At 40.2% G+C, this 22280-nt stretch overlaps 1 protein-coding gene across 2 annotated transcripts in view; it reads right to left on the minus strand.

The window, feature by feature from the left end:
• Positions 1-281: 281 nt before the first annotated feature.
• The window catches only part of kcnh4b (potassium voltage-gated channel, subfamily H (eag-related), member 4b), a 41119-nt gene continuing 19120 nt past the window's right edge, over positions 282-22280 (minus strand). For both annotated transcript variants that reach the window (XM_006791192.2, XM_035907903.2), the window contains exons 5-16: positions 16744-16984; positions 14006-14163; positions 13553-13754; positions 12708-12902; positions 11652-11851; positions 11113-11362; positions 10790-11004; positions 7455-7493; positions 5772-6154; positions 5043-5137; positions 3383-3459; positions 282-2498 (exon numbers count right to left, since the gene is read on the minus strand). In XM_006791192.2, coding sequence (XP_006791255.2) covers positions 1461-2498; positions 3383-3459; positions 5043-5137; positions 5772-6154; positions 7455-7493; positions 10790-11004; positions 11113-11362; positions 11652-11851; positions 12708-12902; positions 13553-13754; positions 14006-14163; positions 16744-16984 — 3093 coding nt within the window. In that variant the 3' untranslated portion in view covers positions 282-1460. The remainder of the gene's footprint in view (positions 2499-3382; positions 3460-5042; positions 5138-5771; positions 6155-7454; positions 7494-10789; positions 11005-11112; positions 11363-11651; positions 11852-12707; positions 12903-13552; positions 13755-14005; positions 14164-16743; positions 16985-22280) is intronic.

The raw sequence follows: 22280 nt of genomic DNA on the forward strand, positions 1-22280 counted from the left end.
AACTAAACAGGAAACGTTTGAGGAAAAACCGCAAAAACACGACTTTTCTTGGCATATAAAAGTCTTTATACTGATATATGTAAGCAATACCATGAGATTTGAAAACCACAAATAACCTGTCAAATAACAGCAAAGCATCGTAATCCAAATCCAAGAAAATTCTGAGCTTTGCCTCAGTGAAAAATAATCCAGTTTCTGTCTTTTTCTTTTTTTTCAAGCGTTGACACAAATAACCGGTAACTGCATTTTCTCCTTAAATAATTCCAAAGCTTATGCCGGTCTCCTGACTGCTGATGGCTTATTGCAACTAAGCAGTCATATATAGCACACAGTATGCTGGTTATCCTGACATGTTTTCTATCTCTGAAATATCATTTGCATAAACAGTGGTAAGTGTGATACAACAGCAAAGGACACAGTTGCACATTTTCTGCATATTTATTTTGTCAGCCAGAGAGAAATCATTCAAAAGTTCCTGAATACTCTGAATATTCTATAAGTATCATAAGTTCATCTTTTTGTCCCTCGGAGGCATTTTTATTTCGTAAATTAAGACCAGTTTAAATATTTAATGGGACCCACTTTATTTTTTTCTTTGAAGCTAAATCTTTTTATTTATGTTTAAATTATGAGCAGCTATGGTGTTTATTATAAATGCTTGAGGAAGATTTTCTTTTGCATTGTTTTGCTCTATTTAACGCTTTAGTGAGAAAAAATAGGAAATTTTGACGTTTTAAGACTGCTTTAAAAGGAGATATTAACATAATTATAACTGAAATCATAAGTAAGTGCTGTGTACTGGTTGGTGGAGTTTAAATATTAGATACTTATTGTCCAAATATTCACAAAACAACCCAGAAGGCTGAACTGAGAAAGACATTCAATTAAAAACAATAAACAATCTACGCCGTGTGATGCACATACTCTACTTTCTACATGCAAAGTGAGGCATGTTTCATTTTTGTTCCTCTGTATTCTTAAAACAGCAAATCATCCTCACCTGTCTGCACATAGATACAGCGCCTGTGTACACAATCAACTGGTTGTCATGTAGAATGCTTACACATTAATTTGGAAACCTTTTCCGTAGGAAAAAGAATAAATTACTTTACCATGCAAGGAGGTAACAGGTATTATCAACTGCAAGTTGTTCTGAAGATGTTGGAAAAAATATACAATATATATACTGGAACCCACTGTCGTGAGCTTTTTCTCTTTTTTAGACACACTTCAGTAAAGCCAAAATGAAGCACAAAATACATGCTTTTGCATAGAAATAGTGTAAATTGCGTGGAGTTTGAGTAATAAGGGAGCATGGGAAGTAAAAGGTGGGGAAACAGAGCACACATCGACAGTCTCTGCCAGAGTCTCAGAAAACACTGTTGCATGAAGAAGTTGCATGTTAGAAATTTCGTGTTGGGTTCTGCTTTGTTCCAGTCTGCTGCTGAGATGTGGAAATATTAATCCGTGAGGTCCAGGCACCACGACTGCTCTGTGCTCTGAGTCTGAACGCCGATGCTGGACCTTCGTGAAGATGCACTTCCACTGTCCCTGCTTTCCAAAGAGCCTGTGTTTCCCAGTAGGCATTCCAGACTGGTGTGCTCCACCGCAGATGGGTCACCTAGTGGGAGATGGGGCTCAATAACATCAGATTGTAATGATCCTGAATCCAAAGAACTCCCAAAAGGCTGGCATGGTAATGAGGGTGGAGAGGAAGAGACAGGGTGGAGAGAGGAGTTTGAATCCTTAATTTGGAAGACTGAGGTATCCTGGATCAGAGGATGAGATGGCGGGGTGGACATCAGGACACACATGGCCTCATTTGAGGCTTTTAAAGGATTAAGGTTGGCATAATGACTGGGTGATGTGTCCAGCAGGCTATGTGTGGACATTCCTGTAGGGACACTGGACAAAAGGCAAGAGTATTCATCATTATCACTGGGAGGCTGCAGGCACAAAGTGGGCTGGGACTTACTGATGGTAGTTGAGCTAGCACCGAGGGGTCTGTTGTCTTCATGTCCAGCATGAGGTGGAAGGCCTGGACTTCCTCCATGGAAGCCTGGGCTGATGCTAAGAAGTGATGGGCTGGTCCACAGATGTGCAGTCATGCTCTCAGAGCTATGACACGGGACAGATTTAGGAGAAGATTTTGGAGAGAGTGTTGGACAGTGGTTAGCAGGCGGACTACAGGACTGAGGCCGCTGGTGGCTCTCTGTTGGGGTTTCAGCAGTTCCACTGCAGCTCCAGTGGCCAGCGGCTGGGGCACTTTGGTGGGAATAGTGGCTCCCGGGAACGTTATGGAGGTGGAAGGTTGAACTATGACTAAAAGGCATGCCGCTGTTGGAGGCTCTGGGAGAGTTGGACGCCATTTGGACACCACACGGATGGGAGGGGAAAGAGGCATTGTAGTGATGAAAAGATACGTGAGCCTGGAGGATGTGCATCATGTGGTGAAGGCTCTTGGTGAGCTCAGAGACTTCCTGGTTTAACGTGCCCATCTGTGTAGAGAGCACTTACAGTTTACATGTGACATTTAAAGACTTCCAACATATTCAATGTAGGTAAATTTTCAAGGTAAACATTAAGGTAACAAATGATAAGGTTCTATCGCTGCTTAATTAATGAATTAATCAGCTTCTCTCTTTAAAGTTTACTCTCGGGCTGATGTCCAGCTATAACTTTCTGATGACCTTCCGAGGACTGTAAAAAAGTTGAAATCCCCTCTTGAAGAGATGTCTTCTAATGCACTTGTGAAATCAAGGAAGAAGAGCAGGTAAGTGACCCTAGCAGAGAATAAAGCAGACAGAAAGCTAAGGATGTACAAAATGTAGATGGGGGCCAAAAGGGCCACAAGTAGAGAGAGGTTGTCAACTATCTTTTAAATTGCAGAGTCAGCACTACCAGCCATCCTCTGCATTGCAGAAGTGCCCTGCTGATTAATTAATATTGACTTCAGACAGCACCCATCTGGATACTCCTGCTGCACCTGCTTTCGCTCTATTTACATTCAGATTAAGAGAGCAGGGGGAGACTGAGGTATAGGCCGGCATCAAGTCCGCTTCATCTCACTTTATATTTTTCCTTTACATACACCAAGCAGGCCGATAGTAGATGAGATGCTAGAAATGTATCTGTGTGACAAAAAAAGTGAAGCTTGTGATTCTATAATTTTTGCTTTTTACATGCAACATAAAATAAGATGGATTTTGTTTCTTAATAATTCCCCCTGTGTTTCATATTCAGTCACTACCAAAGACAGAATGTATGATAATAAGAAGGAGAGCACTGAGCAAACTGCTCTGGATCTGTGAGAATTCACACTCAGGGCTACATTATCCTCGGTGCTATCAATTTTAATTTTGGCTAAGGGGCTGTAGCTCACCTGAAGGTTGAGTTGACTGATGCTCTGCCTGACCTCCTCCGTCTCCAGGAACAGAGCAGGATTATTTTGTGTGGTGTCTTGGGAAACGAGGAGAAGAAAAATAGGAGGAGTTTTAGCTCCCAGGAGGATTGATCAATTTTAATATAAAGCAAAATTATGTTGCATGACCCCAGATAGACGTTATACATGCATGTGTAACTATGTATGTTTAAATTTCTCTATAAATGAAACGTCATCCAAATTTCACTTAAATCCCCAAAATAGAAACATTTTTTTTTTATGATGGACAAAAATAAGTGATCCTTCGCTTTGAGTGTCTGGTGTGACCCTCTGACTCCCAGGAGTCATTGCAATTCAATGCTTTTGGTAACTTTTGATGAGGAATCTACCTGGAGGAAATTTAAGCTTTTCTTTCATCCACAAAACATAGTTTTAAACAGCTTTGTAGTGCAGACAGACAGCCCCGTTCTCTTTCCTTGCAGTCCTGCATGCACACCGTTGTTGTTCACTGTTCTCTTGATGGTGGGCTCATAAACATGAACATCATTATTAGAAGAGACTTCAGCTACTTAGGTGTTACCCATGGTTTCTTTGTGAGCATCCTCTATCTGTACACCGGACAAAGATCTCGACTCGACTGACCAGTGGCTCCTCGTTGTTCCCATGTTGAGATTGAAACACCGAGGAGGACAGAGCTCTAAATCTCTTTTTAAAAAATACTACAGGGGAGCCGAGTCATGATTGTCATCCTATTGACTGAAAGAACCTCACTCTAATTTCACGTGCAAATTTCCAACTGTTCTTAGAGGTTCACACAGTTTCCCGTCAACAGGTATCTAACGCTTCCTTATTCTTCCTAAAAAAAAGAGAGAGAGAGACCAAGTGATTTATTTTTCATTTAATTTAGTCCTTCTTTGGATGATAGGATGATATTTTAGGCTATAATTTTATACAAATACAGAAAATTCACACACTGTACATGCATTATTTTATCTGTCTGGGGTGGGTGGGATGTGTCAGTTGTAACAGCAGATTTGTGAGGTGTATAGAGAGTTTAATGTGCTGTTCTGCTGGAGTGCATAATGCAACACATATTTGGAAAAAATGTTATATTATGCAATCTAATACAGTTGCACATTGCACTGTGTTACATAGTGTTTAACTTTATCCTGGTTTTGCAGTCTTTGTAGAAAGTGCTTTGGCTTTCTATATAACCTTGGTCTAGTATCATAGTGTCCACAAGCAAGCAGATGATGATAGGCAGACAGGAATAACTGTCTGCAATCAAAACAGAAACTGGAGATCGCCAGAGAGGAGCTAAAGAGATGCAAGTTGCAAGACTATGCTACCAAAGCACTCCCCTTAATAAGCAAATTAGCTGAATCTCTACTGAACTGAAACTGATAGTAATCCTAGGAGGAAAGCAACCATGCGTGGAGATTGAGGTCAGATGGCCAGAGCCCTGCTTTGACCTCAGTTGTCCTTTAACATGTTCTCTGACTCTGTGGACACCTGGCTGTCATTTCATTCTGCTGCGCTCTCATATTCCCCCTAAAGCAGGCAGACCTGCCTCGTGGTATCCACTATTTGAACTCCTGAGTTTACCTCCAGCCATCTGGCACCCAGGTGACCCTAGCAGCTCGTGGGTGGTTTGACTTACCTTGGGTGCTGCTGCTCTCTGAGCTGGCATTAGGCCCGCTGTGCTCCACGTTGAAATGGAACGTACTCCCGTTGTCTTCGATGCCATCTACAACCCTGGCGAGAGGGGTGAAGAGGAGGGAGACCGGAGTTAATGTAACAGTAGAGCTTTTTCAATTATCACTGGAGCCAAGAGACGACCGAGCGATGTGCCACGAGAGCTGCTGCTGGCAGACGCCTATGTGGGTTTGAACATGAAGACAGCAGCACAAGTCTGGAGGGGCGGACACCTGAGCTCTGTGAACCAGCACTTACCCATACCTAGAACTTACTGGGTGACTTAGGGATGCATTATGAATACAGATAGCTGGATCGGGAGTATAAGGTGTGATGGTTATGAAATGCAGTAACATCTGTTGAAATATGCAATGCAAATACACTCCATCTGCAGCTTTCTGCTCAGTCCATTACTGAAAAGCCTCATTCAGATGCTCTTGGACATACTATGACTGTATTAAAATCAAGGTGACTATATAAACATTCAAGAAAGTGTAAAATTGTTTTGAAGTAGAAAGAAAAAAATTATGCTCCTTATGTATCATCAAAACACACATAGAACAGCCGTAAAGTACTTTAGTTAGTGTTATAGTTCCTGAGTACATATTATTATTAAACCGCATTGAATTGTATGACATTAATTTAGCCTTTGCCTTTTTACTTATGTTCTGGCTGAGGCCTGAAACTAAATTACCTGGGACTAAGATCCGGTGGCCCAAAACAAGTGACAGTTGGAATGAGCAGCTTTGTAGGCTTTTGCTCAGCTCCTGACTCTCCCTCAGCTGCGGTTGATGCCGTGCTCGGGGCTGAGACAGGAGTCGTGTGCTCTTTTTTTGAAGGTGGCTGAGGGGAGCTCTGTCCGAGGAAGCCACGGCTAAGGTTCGGCGAACGGCAGCGTCGCAGGGCGTTGAACTGCCGTAACTCGTCCCCCAGGAGGTTCCCCAGGGAGGTGCGACGAACGGGGCTGGTGAAGTTGGGCAGCAGGAGGTTGCGGCGGGAGCGCGTGGCTGGAGACAGGTGGAAGGAGTCGTCAGGGTCATCAGTCTTGGTTTCCACAATAGAAGGAAGCCTGGATTGCTGCACAAAAAGAAAGTACAGTATGGAGAGTTAGCAACTAAACTGTACACTCTCAAAATAGTAAGATAAAAACAGTAAAGAGGTGGTAGTTAGCTCTGCTTGTTAGCAAGATCAGTAAGAAGACCTATTTGCTTTTGGATGGTGTATTTGGATTCGCATTATAATTTTAACTGAAATGGGACTTTGTCTTGATTTAGTTTGAGTCACATCTGGATCTGGATCCATGAACTTTTTCGAAGGCTTCCTAACTATTGAAAGATTATAGGATCTTATTTTTGCAACTGGAAAAAAAAAACCTGCTACTTGCGAGTCAAAATTTCAGTTTATTTTCAAGTCAAGTCAATAATTTGACCTTAGGGGTAGGTTTAGGGTAAGGGTCAGGGTACAGGTGGTGTTAGAAAATAACTAAAAATTGACAAAAATCTTGAAATTTCACATTACCAGATTTTGAGATAATAATTAAAAATTTTAACTTGCAAATGGGGAAAAAAAACTTTTTTCAGACCCATAAGAATTTTTTTCTCAGTGAGAGGAAAAAAAGCTTCTACTGTATGTAATATAGATAAAAAATGTGCATATCTTGGAAAATTCATCTTAATTTACAGCAAGAATAAATTCAGATCCAGACTTAAGATTCAGCTCTTATATTTATCTATTTATATATTTATGCATAACAAACACCAAAGAAGACTTTTTTGTTTTATCTTTTTTAATGAAAAAATAAAAAATAACTAAAACATATCTTAAAAACTGTTCTGTTCAAACTATCTGTCAAGTTTAAAACATCTAATATGGTTTAAAGCTGCCGATGAGGACAAGTATGTATTTACAGCTGACACTATCTCCATCATTAATTTACTAATGTTAGAAATGTGCTGTGCTTCTGCCAACAGAACTGTATTACGCAGTTTAAAACAGACAAAGTGAGCACTGTAAATAGTGTTTTAATGATACAGCAATAAAGCAGACTGATAAGTTCAGTACACAGTAAGCAAAGTAGCTCATAAGAGTTCCCATTAAAGGAGCTATTGACCCAGTTAGTGTGCCAGCTTGAGAGACTGAGCTGCTTTCATGTAGGGGAAGTCCTTACACAAGTCCCCCCCAAAGTACTCACTAGCATTGCAGTAAGTTCCAGAAAAAAATGGTGGATGAAATCTCAAAAATACACAGCACACGTAATGACAACAGCTGTTCCAAGGCACTGCCAGCTGTAGATTAAAATTCAATACCAGCAGTATGTTAAGGAAATCTGAAAATGTGAAACCTGATTAGAAGGATACTGAATTTGCACTGAACTCACGTGTGGAAGCCTCGGTGACTTTGAAAATCTTCGGAGGCCCTGCGTTGACAAAAAAGAAAGATACAAGAAAGAAAGAAAGGCATAATACCTTAATTTATTCATTCAGCCTCTTGTGTATCAAACCCTGAACATTTTAGATTAACTGTTGCAGTGAAATCCCAAAAAATGAATACATTTCACTGGTTACTTTTCTGTAGCAAAAGTGTCTAAATTCAAATTTGTTAGTCTCTCTTTCATCCACTGGTGCCACTAATTAAATGAACTTGGCCAGCGATGCAGCCATTGCCACATGAGCTGAATTACACGCTCAATCTTCTTTCTATGCTCGATTGCGCCGGAATTCCAGGGAAAGTTTGTCTTTCCCTGGTGTGTGTGTGTGTGTATGTATGTGTGTATATGTGTGTGTCTATGGCTAGACATTTTTAGTAACTTAGCAATCACCAGCTGGGTGGCAAATAAAGCTGTGGTAGCGTGAGTCCTTCCCTTGTGTGTGAAAAATGTGCTTCTGACAACATGGCTAATGTGACAGCACAAGCCACAGCCTGCCATTCTAGCAACATCATGCCAGCGATGCACTTTGAGGAGGGAAACCAGCGAGGACGTGAATTACATTTAATCTTTCGTTAAAGCACAATGCTGAGGTTAAAAAAAGAAAAAAAAGTGGTGCTATGTGGGAGGCGAAGGGAAAACGTGCATGAATCTGTTGAAAACAGGGGCAAACACTCCTCATAAGGAAACTAACCCTGGAGCAAAATGGGATGATTAACCAGCCAGTGAGAAACTTTGGTTTCAACTTACATTAAATGTCAAGTCAATTAAAGGAGCACTAATGCAACAAGTGTCCCACATAGCAAAGTAGGTTTGCAGGGACAGGGGATTCTGGGAATTTCAGTCACAAGTATGCTATCTTGCACAAAAAGGGATGGAAGCAGCAAATTATGCCTGACTGACTTATAAAATTACACACCGTATCTGTTTGTCAAGTAAGTAGAGAGGGTTTTGCATAGCAAAGAGCTTTTCTTTTTACTTCTAGAGTCTAGAAAATCTCAAACTGAATCTACTGGGTCCAACAAGTTGAAACAGAGTTATCCCAAATAGAGCTGTCTATGAGCTCTCACAGTGGAAGATTGCACTTCCAGAGACATTAATGTGGTCTGTGGGCGGGTCATCTGAGATAGTAGTCGTCTCTGCGCTCTGCACTCTCCAGGTTAGAATCGTCATGCTAAAAACTCAAAGTTCAGGTGGCAAATAAAGCTGTGGTAGCTATATATAACTAATATCATTTTTGTATACTGTCATCACTGCTCAGCAGCGGGTACCTTTGTCAACTTTGTTAAACTGTTTTTGTCAATTTGAGGCTCCAAAGGGAGCCACATCCCCATAACTCAGACCGACCGGCTTGTTCTTCACACGCCATGACTACAGACTACTTAACCCTCCCTGTGGCGACACGGTCATTATAGCCCAACAAATTTTGACACTCTGCTGGATCCCCGGTGGTGGAGTGACCTTCCCACTCTGCCCAGGACAGCGCAGTCATCCCTGATCTTTCAAAGCTCACCTCCCCTAAGAAATAAGCAACACTCCTGGGTCTTAGACCCCAATTACAACAAATCATTCAACCTGACCTTAAATCCGACAACTCTGACACATCATTACTTTTACTGTTAATGTTTTGAAAGTAAGTCTGCCATTGGGTGTTGAGTTGGTAGAGTGCACAGCATTTGCTATGAAGTGAAGCAAGATCCAGGCTGGACAAATAACTGATGAGCTTTAAGTAACTAAAGTAACTACGCAGTGTAATCCTCCATAAAGCCAGTGAGAGCTGCAGGTTCACTGCGAGTGCTTTGGAGTAATTTATGTAATAGCAAACTTGTAATAATACCAGTATAAAGTGTTCTTTACATAATTGGCTGATGATTACAATTTCAGTGTATCTGACTTGCAGTTGATGTTTTTAGTTTCTCCAGCTGAGACACTCAGCTTGGTTTGCTGAGTAAAAAAATGTTACATTTTCTCCCCAAACTGCTAAAAATAATTTCACTGACAGCTCAGCAACAAAAGCTGAAATTAAATTATAGAATTGACAGAAAAAGAAAAGTCTTTTTCCATCTGGCATTCAGCTTTTTCTCCATTTACAGAAGATAAAGTGGATATCTTATATTGTAATAAGGATTCCTACAATCTGTTTCTTTGGCACTGTTTCACTGCGACTGACTGATTACTGTGCTGTCAGTATATAATACTCAAGTTAGTCTCAGGAGTTAAAGGACTTCCCTTCCTAGAGGAATTCCCATCTTAAAAAGACCCACTGTGAGGATGCCGATGAGACCAGTACAACTGTGAGTGTGTGTGTGTGTGGTCTGGAAATGAGGTAGCAAAATAATTCCTTCATCCTTGCAGGGGGGTGGCTGTCCCCTGGCTTTGTGTTTGAGCAAAAACCCTGAACAGATGGCGTGAGAGAAGTGCTAGTACTCACGATCAGCCATGCTTCAGAGAAGCCTATCTAATTTAGTAAACATAACTTATGTTTAAACACATACACAGTTTCTGCATAACTAAACATTCATTCTTAGGTCACAGGTACTTCTGCTATATATATATATATATATATATATATATATATATATATATATATATATATATATATATATACCAATATATACAATGGTTACTTAAAGGTTTAAAGTACTTAAAGGTACTTTGATGTCGCCTCATGGAACAAGTCTACCAAACACAATCAGTCTGCTTTGAAGTGCTGATTAATACAATTAAAGTTGTTTTCCCTGAACCTGACTGACAAAAAGACATCCGCTAATTAACACAACCAGCACAGATGTCTATCGCATCCCAAACTAAACAAATCAACCTAAGAAAAAAGAGAAAAAGAAATGATTAAAGCCAACGAGAAAAGCCAGATTCGAAAAAGAGGAATGCTTGAAGCAAAAAACATAATGCTTGAGAGGGGGAGGTTGCAGATGTCCTTGGAGATCTTTGTCAGTTTTGTCAGTCACACACGAAGAACTAAATCAGTTTTGTTTGTGGAGTTCAACTAAATATCCAATGAAGCCAATTACTTTTTTCTTCAAGGTTAAAATTGTTCAATGCTTAAGTTTGGATTGTTAAAACGATTACAGAATAGCAGCTGAAGATATGAACCCATGTGGATTGGCAATAGCAGCATTTGCTACTTGCTAGTACCAACTTGTAGCTGCTTTTATCTTCATTAATGTCTTAATTCTTCATGGCATAGAATGACATCCCAATTTAGGCATGCTGGTTTTTCAGGTTTGAAGGAACTGAATCAACACCAGAATGTTGTGTGTATTTGGTACCTCGTCCTGGCTGCCTTCACGAAGGTTATAGGTGAGGTTGTTGTGGATGTCGGAGGTAAACACGCTGCCATACTCGGGGTACAGTTCCAGCACCTCCTTCAGGCCACGCACACTGATGTACTGGAGATCGCAGTAGGTAAGCGCCTTCACATCAGCATTGGTTTTGATTACCTGGTCTGTTCCAGGCAGGTCGGAGCCAATCAAGTCTCCTTTCCCTAAAATCCAAAAGATGATAAATTCCCTGTTACACTTTAAAGTACAAAAAATATAAAATAAATACAAAAAACATGATGCAAAAAATGCAATCTGACAACAATACAGACCTAATATAGCCAGCACCATGCCATCCTTCAGCACCTCTAGAGAGCCAGAGCAGACGAAGTAGTTGGCATGCAGCGCATCACCCTGACGGATGAGGTACTCTCCCGGGACACAGAATGAGGTTTTTATATGAAGAGAGAGTGAGCGCAGGCAGCCGCGGCTGGCCCCCTTAAAGACCGGCAGCTGGAGGATGTCCTTATTCAGATGCATGGCGATATCGGCCCGCAGCTCATCAGGGAAGTCATGCAGGAGCTGGGGATTTGTGACAGATGTAATGAGGTGTGACACTGATAAGTAATTAGTGAATGGACTGTGTTGCCACCAGTCACCCTCTTTTGAATTTCAATAGGATATCAATTGATGGAGTATAGGGAACCATGTCCTGTGCACAAACAATTACAGCTTCAAAGGGCTGGCAATGAATTTTAGAGCAGAGTTCATTGTTCAATTGCCATCGAAAACAGTGCTGTGAAGTTCCTAGAAGGCAGATAACAGCATGTACAAAGATATTACATGACAGCAACAAGAAAGGGACTCCTACCTCGTTGGCATCTATACCATTGTTGACAGACCATGTGGTCTGGAAGTACTCCAGCATGCGCTGTTTAAGCTGCTGGGACAGACGGTGGACACGAATAAAGTCCTTCAGGTCCTTCATACGTGTGTGGTAGAGAGAGCGGCGCGAGTACATACGCTGGATGATGGCGGTAACATTACCAAAGACCAGCGCATGCATCAGTGCTGTAATAAGGACAGAAACAAAGGTGTAAATATAAAGGTGGGATGTGTAAATATGTAACATATTACAATTTCAAATCCTATTTTGAAGTGTGGGCCCAAAGATATTCTTAAATTCTTAAGTTTTACCTCCTGATTACAAAAAAAGGTTAACAATATTAAATAAAAACCAAAGAAATGAAAGATTTAAGTCTATTGTTCCTTTATAAAATTGTTGTTTTTTAACATATTGAAATACATTAAGTGGATAAAAGCACTGGGTTACCTACACATTACACCTACAGGAGTTTCTTGGTCATGGACACCCATGCAATGAAGCTCCCGATGCACAGTTTTGTGTTGATGTTAATGCCAGACGAAGAGGTTTGCAGAGCATTGGTGACTTTTACACATCTAATATTCCATGATCCCCATTCTTTCATACATTTGTAAAGGCAGACTGCATGACTACATGCTTGATTTTATACACCTGTGGCAATGAGGCTGAAAAAACTGAATTCAAGGATAAAAACATGTGGTTCAATACTTTGTTTTTTTCTCATAAAGTGTATATTATATGGCTCACTGCCCAGTCATGATCTACTTTTGATCCACAAAGAAGCCACAAGTTACAATTCTGCTTTCATCACCGATCAGAAAAGCAGTAAAACAAACACTTATTATCTATCTTCTGATATGCTGCACTAATAATTGCCATTTCAGCTGTTTCTGTGTTATGAAGACGACAGCAAGCTGTGTCTTAAAGGCCAGCCAAGCCATTCAACTCGATTCCTGCTGAATTTGTTGTACTCGCATGCCAAACAGAAGCAGCGTTATGCCAGGACGCCAGAGGGAGAATGTACCCCGGTGTCAGACGTACCGCCGATGAGCATGATGCAGATGGAGAAGATCTTCTCAGCATCGGTGTTGGCACAGACGTTGCCAAAGCCCACACTGGTCAGGCTGCTGAGGGTAAAATAGAGGGCAGCGATGTAGGAGCTGTGCACTGTTGGGCCGCCCACTGTGCTGTTAACGTAGGGCGTCTCCAGACGTTTGCCCAGCTCATGGAGCCACCCTTGAAAGAGAAGGTTAGAGAGTAGCGTTGAGAGAGCAACGTCCAGAAGTTTAACCTCTTGTTATTTTTATTTTTATTGCAATGTGAGAGAAATACAGAAATGTATGTTTGTGCCTGCATGTGGGTGTCTTTCTGTGTATTAGAAAGAGATGATCAACAGCGTCAGGAGCCAGGTATGTTGGTTTGGAACAGACTAGAATTAGACCTACTCCTCCAGGGATAAATAGTGCTAAGCCTTAATTAGCAGCTGTGACTTCACCTCCCTTCAGCCAAAATGTACATACAAAAGCATGCATCATTCATTGACACATCAGTGTGCTGCTTGCTACCAACCATTTTTTTGTAAAAGCTTTTGATCTGGTTTCAGGCTGTTCTTATCAGAGCAGCGGAGTACTGTCTCACCACAGAGCAGAGCTAGACACCCAATAAGTAAGCAATTACTATTTATAGCATAGTAGGGACAAAACAAATGCCTACTCAGTTTTTGCAGGAAACAGCCGACTTACACACCTATTAAAACTGAATCAAATCAGAACAGGCTTTGCTTATGTTCTGAGAAAATGGTGAAATGTCTTAATGTCTCGCCCTTGCTAGATGAAACACCAAAAATTCAACAGATCGGACTTCAGCAAGGCCACAACTAGACTCACCTATGTCCCAATTATTATTGGTCTCTAGTTCTTTGCGTCCAATCATGTACCAGATGCAGGCCATCCAGTGAGCCAGCAGTGCAAACACAGACATCAGCAAGGTTAGCACCATGGCGCTGTACTGGGAGTAGCGGTCAAGCTTCTGGAGCAGACGAAGGAGGCGCAGGAGGCGTACTGTCTTAAGCAGGTGGACTAAGGAGGTCTGAGGCAAATATGGGAGGAGAGGTGACAGAGAAAAGGAGAGAAAGGAAAGAAAGCTAAATATCAAAATATCAACACTCAAACACTTTGTATTGTTTGTGAAATGTAGTACATATGGTTTACTTGTCACACAGGCAGCCAAACTGCAACAACAGGGCAGCAAGTTATCAGTTTGATGGTAATGCTGACAGCCACAGATGGATGCGGGGACAAAAAAGAAGGTTGGACATATGATTGTCCAGTAGTACTCACCACTGTGATATTGAATGCGTACAGCAGGTCAAAGGGCAGGGCAGCCACCAGATCCACAAAGAACCAGGTGGTGGCGTAGTGGATGCAAATAGAGCGTGGTTCATACACCACCTGGCCTGACTGGCTCACATAGGTGGTGCGAAAGTTCATGATGATGTCTGAAAATATGTAATTATAAAAAAAATAAAATCAAACAAATAAGCTGGCCTGAAATATGACAGAAAACACTCAGTTCATAAAGAGCTTCGAGGATTGCCACTAGAAACCTTTCAAGGGGTAAAAAGTCAAGCACCACAGCCTACGTGAACATTGCTGCTGACCATGTCGGTCCCCGTATGACCACAATGTACCCATCTTCTGATACAATAACACACCATGTCTCAAAACTGGAATCATCACAAATTGATTTCTTGAACATGTGCTCAAATGGCCTCCACAGTCCTAAGATCTCAATCCAACAGAGAACCTATGTTGTGGCCATTTTTGTTGAATGTTTATAAAATGCAATTTGTATTAATTTTTGTTTTTTCTTTAAAGTTGTAAGAATATGTTGACCTAGTTTTGTTTATGTAAATTTGTAATTCATTTTATTGGAAAGTGATTGGTTTAATGGCTTATGGACCCTCCCATTAATCATGGGATTAAGAGCACCCTGGAAGGGTGTGGTAAGGATACTTTTTGTTTGCCAAATGTCTGCTGGGGTGTCGGGAGGGTGAGGAAATGATTTTTTGAACACTTTTGAAGTAGTTGAAGCAAATTAAGTTAACATTCGTTTAATTTTAAGTTTTAAGAAGTTATTTGGTTGATTTTTGTTCATAACTTTGCACGAAATAAACGACATATGATTTAAGACAATGGAATCAAAGTGCGTTCAAAAACAAACCTCCCGTTGCCACCCACGGCCTTTTCTTGAACCTTTCTTTTTTGGTGTTTGGAACGTAAAAGGCCTTGACATTTAAGTCAAAAAATCATTTGATTCGCTTGGATATCAACTTGGAATCTGGGAGAAACTTGCAAGATTGGACTTGGAAGATTGCATCTTCGCAGAATGGACTGAAAAAATGACGCAAAGTTCGTGAGTAAATATGAAACTTTGTTTGGAAGAGCCGAGATGCTGAGCTGCAACATGAAGCATTTGTATTGAACAATTATCTTTTGGACCGTGTGAAACGACTTTTGTGGTTAAAATGGAGGAACAAGAAAGAGAGCTTTTTAATTTGATTAAAAAACGCAGAGCGAAACTTGGCGTTCTGACAAAAAAACGATGATTTTTTGAACACTTTTGAAGTAGTTGAAGCAAATTAAGTTACCATTCGTTTAATTTTAGGTTTTAAGAAGTTATTTGGTTGATTTTTGTTCATAACTTTGCACGAAATAACCGACATATGATTTAAGACAATGGAATCAAAGTGCGTTCAGATACAAACCTCCCGTTGCCACCCACGGCCTTTTCTTGAACCTTTCTTTTTTGGTGTTTGGAACGTAAAAGGCCTTGACAACCTACCTGGTGGAACAAATCTGCAGTAACTGTGATCCTATCATGTCAATGTTGAGCGAAATCTCTCAGGAATGTCTAAAGTTCCTTGTTTAATCTATGCCACAAAGAATTAAGGCAGGTCTAAATGAAACGGTGGGAAAATTATTAAACATCTGGGATGCTTCATAGTTACTTTACAATTTCAGGGTCTGTATGCAAGAAACATATAACCTTGACGTCACCACGTGGCAAGCATGTAACATGCAAACTATTTGAATTAGCAACACCTCAGTTGTCCTACAAACTATGTATTTTTACTGAGATGAAAGCTCATCGTTGGATGCACATTTTATTTTTCATTGAATATTTAGCATTTATGGGAAAACAATAAATAATGAAATAATTTAAAAAAACACATACAAACACATCAGCATTAAAAAGATGTTTCATTACACCGTGTTCCTGGAGCGAATTGAGCCCCTTTCATGCCCCTTTCAGCTTTAATATGGAATTCATTAATTATTCATTTAACTAGAAATGGGTAGACTAAGTAAATGAGCTTTCAGAAACAAGCAATCTCATGCCCGTTTGTGCCAAGTTGATGGCATCAGGAATCTGACATAAACTCCAAACCCATGCTCAGAGGAGCGTGTTGCAAGTCAGCCACCTTATTTTATCCCTTGGGTGCTTTATTGAACTAAGAAGAGTCCCTCAAAGAGACCAAGTACATCCTGAAGGGACTCCTAAACCCAGGTAACCTGAATAAGAGGGGACATTTCTAAGAAAAGGCTGCTTGGATTGTTCTGGTTTCCATGGTGCCATAGATGGCACAAATGGATAGATGTTGGAGTAAAACCTTACGTCAGCATGTTGAAAAATGCTTCGAAAACACCGAAATGTGATCATGTTTTATCTTGAGCAGGGATACGGGGACATCTTTGGAATACTGATAAAGTCAAATTTTGACAAACCAGTGTTACGGACCAATATTTGTTGTGTCACATCAATTTTGCATTGGGTAAATGTTGAAAAACAGTGTTAAGAATACCTAAAAGCCTTTAAAACATGTTAGTTATGTTTAATAAAGAATATTTCTTTGTTTTCCTGGAAGAAAAGGAGAGTAAACAATAACAAAACAAAAAAAACATCAATACTGACATTAGATATTGACCAAATTGTTACACTGGAATTTCTCTAGAGTTTCATAATTGATATGTTTTTAATCTAATCATCTTTCCCAATTACTTCTTTAAAAACTTACCTATAATAAAAAGCATTTCCACTGCAATGTCACTGACAATAGTGGAGCGTGCAGCTGTGATGGCGTCATCGTGTGGCGTGAAGCTGACATTGTAGGGCACGGTGACAGCCACGTAGAAGGTAGCCAGCAGAATGAGCCAGTCCCACAGCGCTTTTGAAACACTGTAGTGGAGCAGGATGAAGCGTGACTTCTGCACCGCTGCCACCTTGTACTCCGGTATTGCAGGCTTGTCCATCATGCTCTGTAAACAAACAGGCGAATAAAGTTTCAAACTTTCAAGCACAACCTTTAATATTCCTTCAAACATGTACGATAAAGGGAAACCACAGCCTCTTGAATTTGAAGCTTTACTTGATAAATAACCAAAACACACAAAGTGCACTTGAGGAGCTGCATAAATGAATAACTGGAAAACCAGATGGTCACGAGGTGGAGTATTATGATGGACACCACGGTGCCAAGATTTAGCAGAAACAGACAATATAAATGTCAACACCCTCTCTTGTGCGCTGACCGCTGATGATTCACTGTGGTAGGCAACTCAAGTGAAACAGATATGGTAATGCTGCTGGTTATCTCTTCTCCTGTACCCAGTGATAAGACCTCTACAATGTCTGGGCAGTAACAACACAGTGAGTGTCTATAATTTCACACGTGGCTCGGCTTCACACTTCCAAATGTCATTCATGCTTCAAATCTCAGGTATCCAAGTGCCGTGGTAGTTATGTTGTCATGAGAAAAGCGCGGCATACAACTAGATTGACCGTGCATTGCAGTTATCTTTTCTCACGTTTTGAAAATCCAGTGGTGAAAAGTATTACAGATGAAATGGGAAGCCATTCAAAGCATAATGAGACTGGAACTCTCCAAATGGGGCCATGCACTTGCCACATAATAGCCTTAACCGTGTTTGGGAGACATGAGGAGAAGCTGTTACCTATGACAGCGGTGAGAGGGGAAAGGAAAGGCGAGATAAATGAGCAGTAATCCCATCTAAAAACAGTGTGAGCACTTTGGGAACAGGTGAACCCAAAAACAAGAAGCTGGTTAATTAAGGCTTAACGTGAGATTTCGTGTTTGGGCCCTGATGCTGCCTGGGCACCTCAGAGGACAATGACAGATTCTATTTGAGTAATTGGAAGACAACAGGCAACGTTTACTTAAAAAAAAGGAGAAACATCAGAGAGATGACATACTCCAGTGTTTCCAAGGAAAAAAAGGATGATCCAAGTGTTCCCTCAGAAACCACGTATTAAAAGATTGTACAAAAGATTGTATTATCATACTATCAGTGGGTTTTCTGGTCTCTGTCTAAATCCTTTTCTATCATCAACAGCTGTGTCCACTCTGATGACAGTTCAAGCAATGTCAGCGAAACCCTGACTGTTTCCTTTTTTCTTTTTTTTCGTTTGCCTTACATCACAGAGGTCGCAAAAGCCCACCAGACTTTTGGTTCTCGATGCAGGGAGTCGAGCCACATCGCAGTGATTAGGAAAGAAAAGCCTAGCACTTGCAGGCACGCATGGGAGAGCATGTCACACAGCTACAGCTGGTCTTCACACATCATTAACTCAAACTGTAGCCGTTGGGGCTACTGTTCCAACTACATCTCCCAGCGGTCTTTGGGCTTAGGAGATACACATGGCTTAATATGCAACCCCCTTCACCCTCAACCACAAACTACTACATAGCAAACTTAGTGTTGAAATGGCCACAAACATAATTCAAATATCACAACAGGGCATTATACTGTCTAGATTATGAGTCAGAACTTATTGTGCAAATCCTGGACTTTGCAATATTATGTTCAGCTTGGCAAAATCAGCAATCAAGGTGTCGTCTACTTAACTGTGTAACAACAAGAGACTGGAGATAAACATTCACGGTGAGTGAGTGTAGAGAAGAAATAATAAGTAAAAAAAGAAAGAGAGAAAGTAAGATGTGAAAGCTCAGGTCAGCTTTTGTGTTTGCTTCACAACTTCATGAGGCTCCAGACGGCACTATTTTTCCAATTATGTGAAAAGCGGCAACATCTCTCCCCTGGGACGTGGAGCTGCCTGAAATCAAGCCTGATTTGCTTGTCAGTGTGCTTCAGTTTTATTACACACTACTAATATAACAGATTTGTAAACTTTCTGTTTCAAAATCACAAATCTTTAAGCAGCAAGTTGCCACCTCTGCTTCGGCTTTCTGGCTGTGGTCCCATTTAAAGATCTGGAGTGTGTCTACATGTGTTTGAGCAAAGCTACGGATCCTTGCCTGACAGGTCGATGAGCTACAAATAGAGATCTAGTCAAAATAGATATGGCTGGCTTGATGTGGAGGCAGAGCGCACCATTGTTAGCTAACAGCTACTAAGATACAGACAGTGAAGGAGGAAAAAAAATAAAATGTATTAATAGTCAGAGTAAAGCAGTGGAGGAAGGATATTGATTCTTTACTTAAGGAGAAACATCAATATCACAATAAGTAAGCCCTGCATTCAAAATATGAAAAGTATCAACATGCCTTAAGGATCAACAGTACCATACGCAGAAATACAGGACGGTGCAAAAGTCTTGACCCACTCCTCATTTCTTTAAGCTTTGTTTGGTGAAATGTGCAAACACACATGGAATTATTATTAGTTATTCTTCTACACATACTCGACTTTCTTAGTCAAGCTTTCTTGTAATTTCTTTAAGTAGTCTTCAGGAATAGTTATCCAGGCTTCTTGAAGGACATTCAAAGCTCTTCTGTGGATGCTGGCGACCTTTTGTTCTGTTCTCTGTCAAGATGATCTCACACTGCTTCAATAATATTGAGGTCTGAACTCTGGGGAGGCCAATCCATGACTGATTGTGTTCCACTGTGTGTGTTTTTCGATCCAGCTATGCTTTTACTGCATTGGCAGTGTGTTTGGGATGTGGGTTTTTTGCATTCATCATTTCATCAGATCCCCAACACCACTGGCTGAAATGCAGACCCAAACCATGACAGAGTCTCCACTGTGTATTAAAGATGGTTCCTTTACTTTCCTGAAGTCCTTTGAACCCAGAATTTCACATTTGGATCCATTACTCTATAAGAGCTGTTGTTTACTTCTAGTGTAATTTAGCACACCTCAGTCTTTTCTCCTCATTTCTCTTCCTTAAGAATGGCTTTTTTGATTAAGCCTTAGTGAATAGTAGATGGATCAACTGAAGTCCTGGCACTTGTCCGGTTTCCTCATGTATTCTGAAAAACGCCAACTCTTTTGGCTAATAGCTAATCTTGATAGAGCAGAAAAACTGTTTTATGCCTGTGCTACATTTGGTCCTTTTCATAGATTTGACTAAACAAATTAAAATGAAATTTTTTAAATGTGTTTTCTAATAAAGAATTCCTAAGAATTCAATTTAAAATTGTTTGTTTGCTAAGTTGTTTGTTAGCTGTACTCACAACACTGGTGTATCCCTTGGTTTCAGTGCCTTTTTGATGCTTGAATGAGCTAAAGGTAAATGTTAACATTACTCTAAAAATGGTCCAGTACAAGAGCTGGGCTGAAAATTAGTGAAAAAGGAGCCAATATCAAAAAAACATATCTTATTATTATTAGACTTTATTAGTATTATAAATCACATTTTTCTGTTATTTCAGCTGTTGTATCATTCTGGACTATTGCCCTTCAAACTGCTGCTAACCTCACAGAAAATGGAAGTGTTTGAGTTAAGTGTACATACTCAAAATGTAAGCATTACATAAAAAAAGTTTTAAAAGCACAGTTCAATATGTAAGCTGCACTAGCAAAGAAGGGCGAGACAATTTAAGTAGAAGAAAATAGGAGTATATGCAGAAAGACAGCAGGATGAAGCCAAAACAAGATGAGGTTAGAGCATGGGTTAGAGTGACAGATGGAGAGGAAGAAGAAGTGCAGAGAACGGTGGTTAAAGCTAAAAAAGAAGGGGGAGTAGGATGGGTGATGGTTTGGGGTAAGACGTGAATAGACAGGCACTGTAATTTCCTCATAAACAGCAGTTTATAAATTTAACAGATACACACTAAGCAATTTCTCAAATGTTTGCTGTAGACATCAGGCTCGTGTAGCATTTGATCCACTTATTCAATATAAATGAACCGATGTAGTTCACACGGCTATGTTATGTTGACTTTTTCAAGTCAAGCAAAACTGGTTTCAGTGTCTTCATTTTTTTAAAACTTTTTTCTTTTATAGTGAGTTCACTGCCCTTACAGTTTTTTTTAAATTGGTTTGGTACTATTTTCATAACTAAAGTGTGCATTTTCAAATCTCTCAGTACAAAACTCACATTTGATCACATTTGTAACACCACTAGTCATTCTTTCAAATCTGATGTCATGATTTCATTGTATTTGCACATATTTTCATTCCACTTAATCATTGTTTCAGAACACATGATCATTGTGATATATTTTGAGAACATTTGCTTTAATCACCCAAACAAAACAGTAAGATCTTTTTTCAACTTAGTACTTTTACCAATCATTTCATTCAGGAGCAAATAATACAAGGTAAGCGTTTCAAATTGTCCTTGGTGCTGAATGAGTGTAACTGAACTGTAAAACGTTACACAGCAAATATTACACTTATGTTCAGACATAAAAAAAATTATACATATATATATATATATATATATATATATACAGACACACACACACACGAAAAAGGGAGAAAAAAAACAAGTCATTTACCTAAGCAAAATATATTTTTTATCACTTTTACACAATTAATCAAGCCGGTCATTAACATTGGGCCATAAGTTTTCATCAACATCACAGTGGATGTCTTCGTTGTTCAGGCACCGTGGGAAAAATCTCCTGGCATGACGAATCCAGGCTTGACATTGCTCAGCAGTTATATCACCACAAGCTTCACACATGGCTTGAAGAAGGAAGACATGCTCATGGGGATGGCGATCATACACCTTCCACCTCCATGTAGAGAAGAATTCCTCAATTGGGTTGAGGAAAGGGGAATATGGTGTGTTTGAAACCATTCCTGAACCAGCTGTGCATGGTGGAAGCTGACATTGTCCCACACAACAACATAGACAATGTCTTCTCCCTGACAGGCCTGCTCCAGTTCATTTAAAAAAAAACGATCAGGTGTTCAGTGTTGTATGACCCTAGAACTGGTCTACAGCCTACCACACCATCTTCAGATATAGCTGCACACATTGAGATGTTCCCCCCGCGTTGTCCAGGGACTTGGATGGTAGCCCTTTGTCCAATAAGGTTACGTCCTCTGTGTCTAGTTTTTGCCAGATTGAAACCGGCCTCATCAACAAAAATATACTTGTGATGATTCACAGCAGCGTCCAGCTCCATCACCTTCTGTTACAGTAATTGCATGCCAGTTTAGTGTTGTACCTGAATATATTCTGAACGCAGTTGTTTCACCCAGACATTGTTCCTCTCAAAAGGAACTTACAAATGACCAGACAACAATCAGTCAAGTTGAAAATCCATGGACATAATGAATGATTCATTGATTAAACATTAAGATCAGTTGAATTAAATGACAGAAAAATGTATTAAAT

The sequence above is a fragment of the Neolamprologus brichardi genome, chromosome 8 (assembly GCF_056152115.1).
Source record: "Neolamprologus brichardi isolate AB-2024 chromosome 8, ASM5615211v1, whole genome shotgun sequence".
NCBI lineage: Eukaryota > Metazoa > Chordata > Actinopteri > Cichliformes > Cichlidae > Neolamprologus > Neolamprologus brichardi.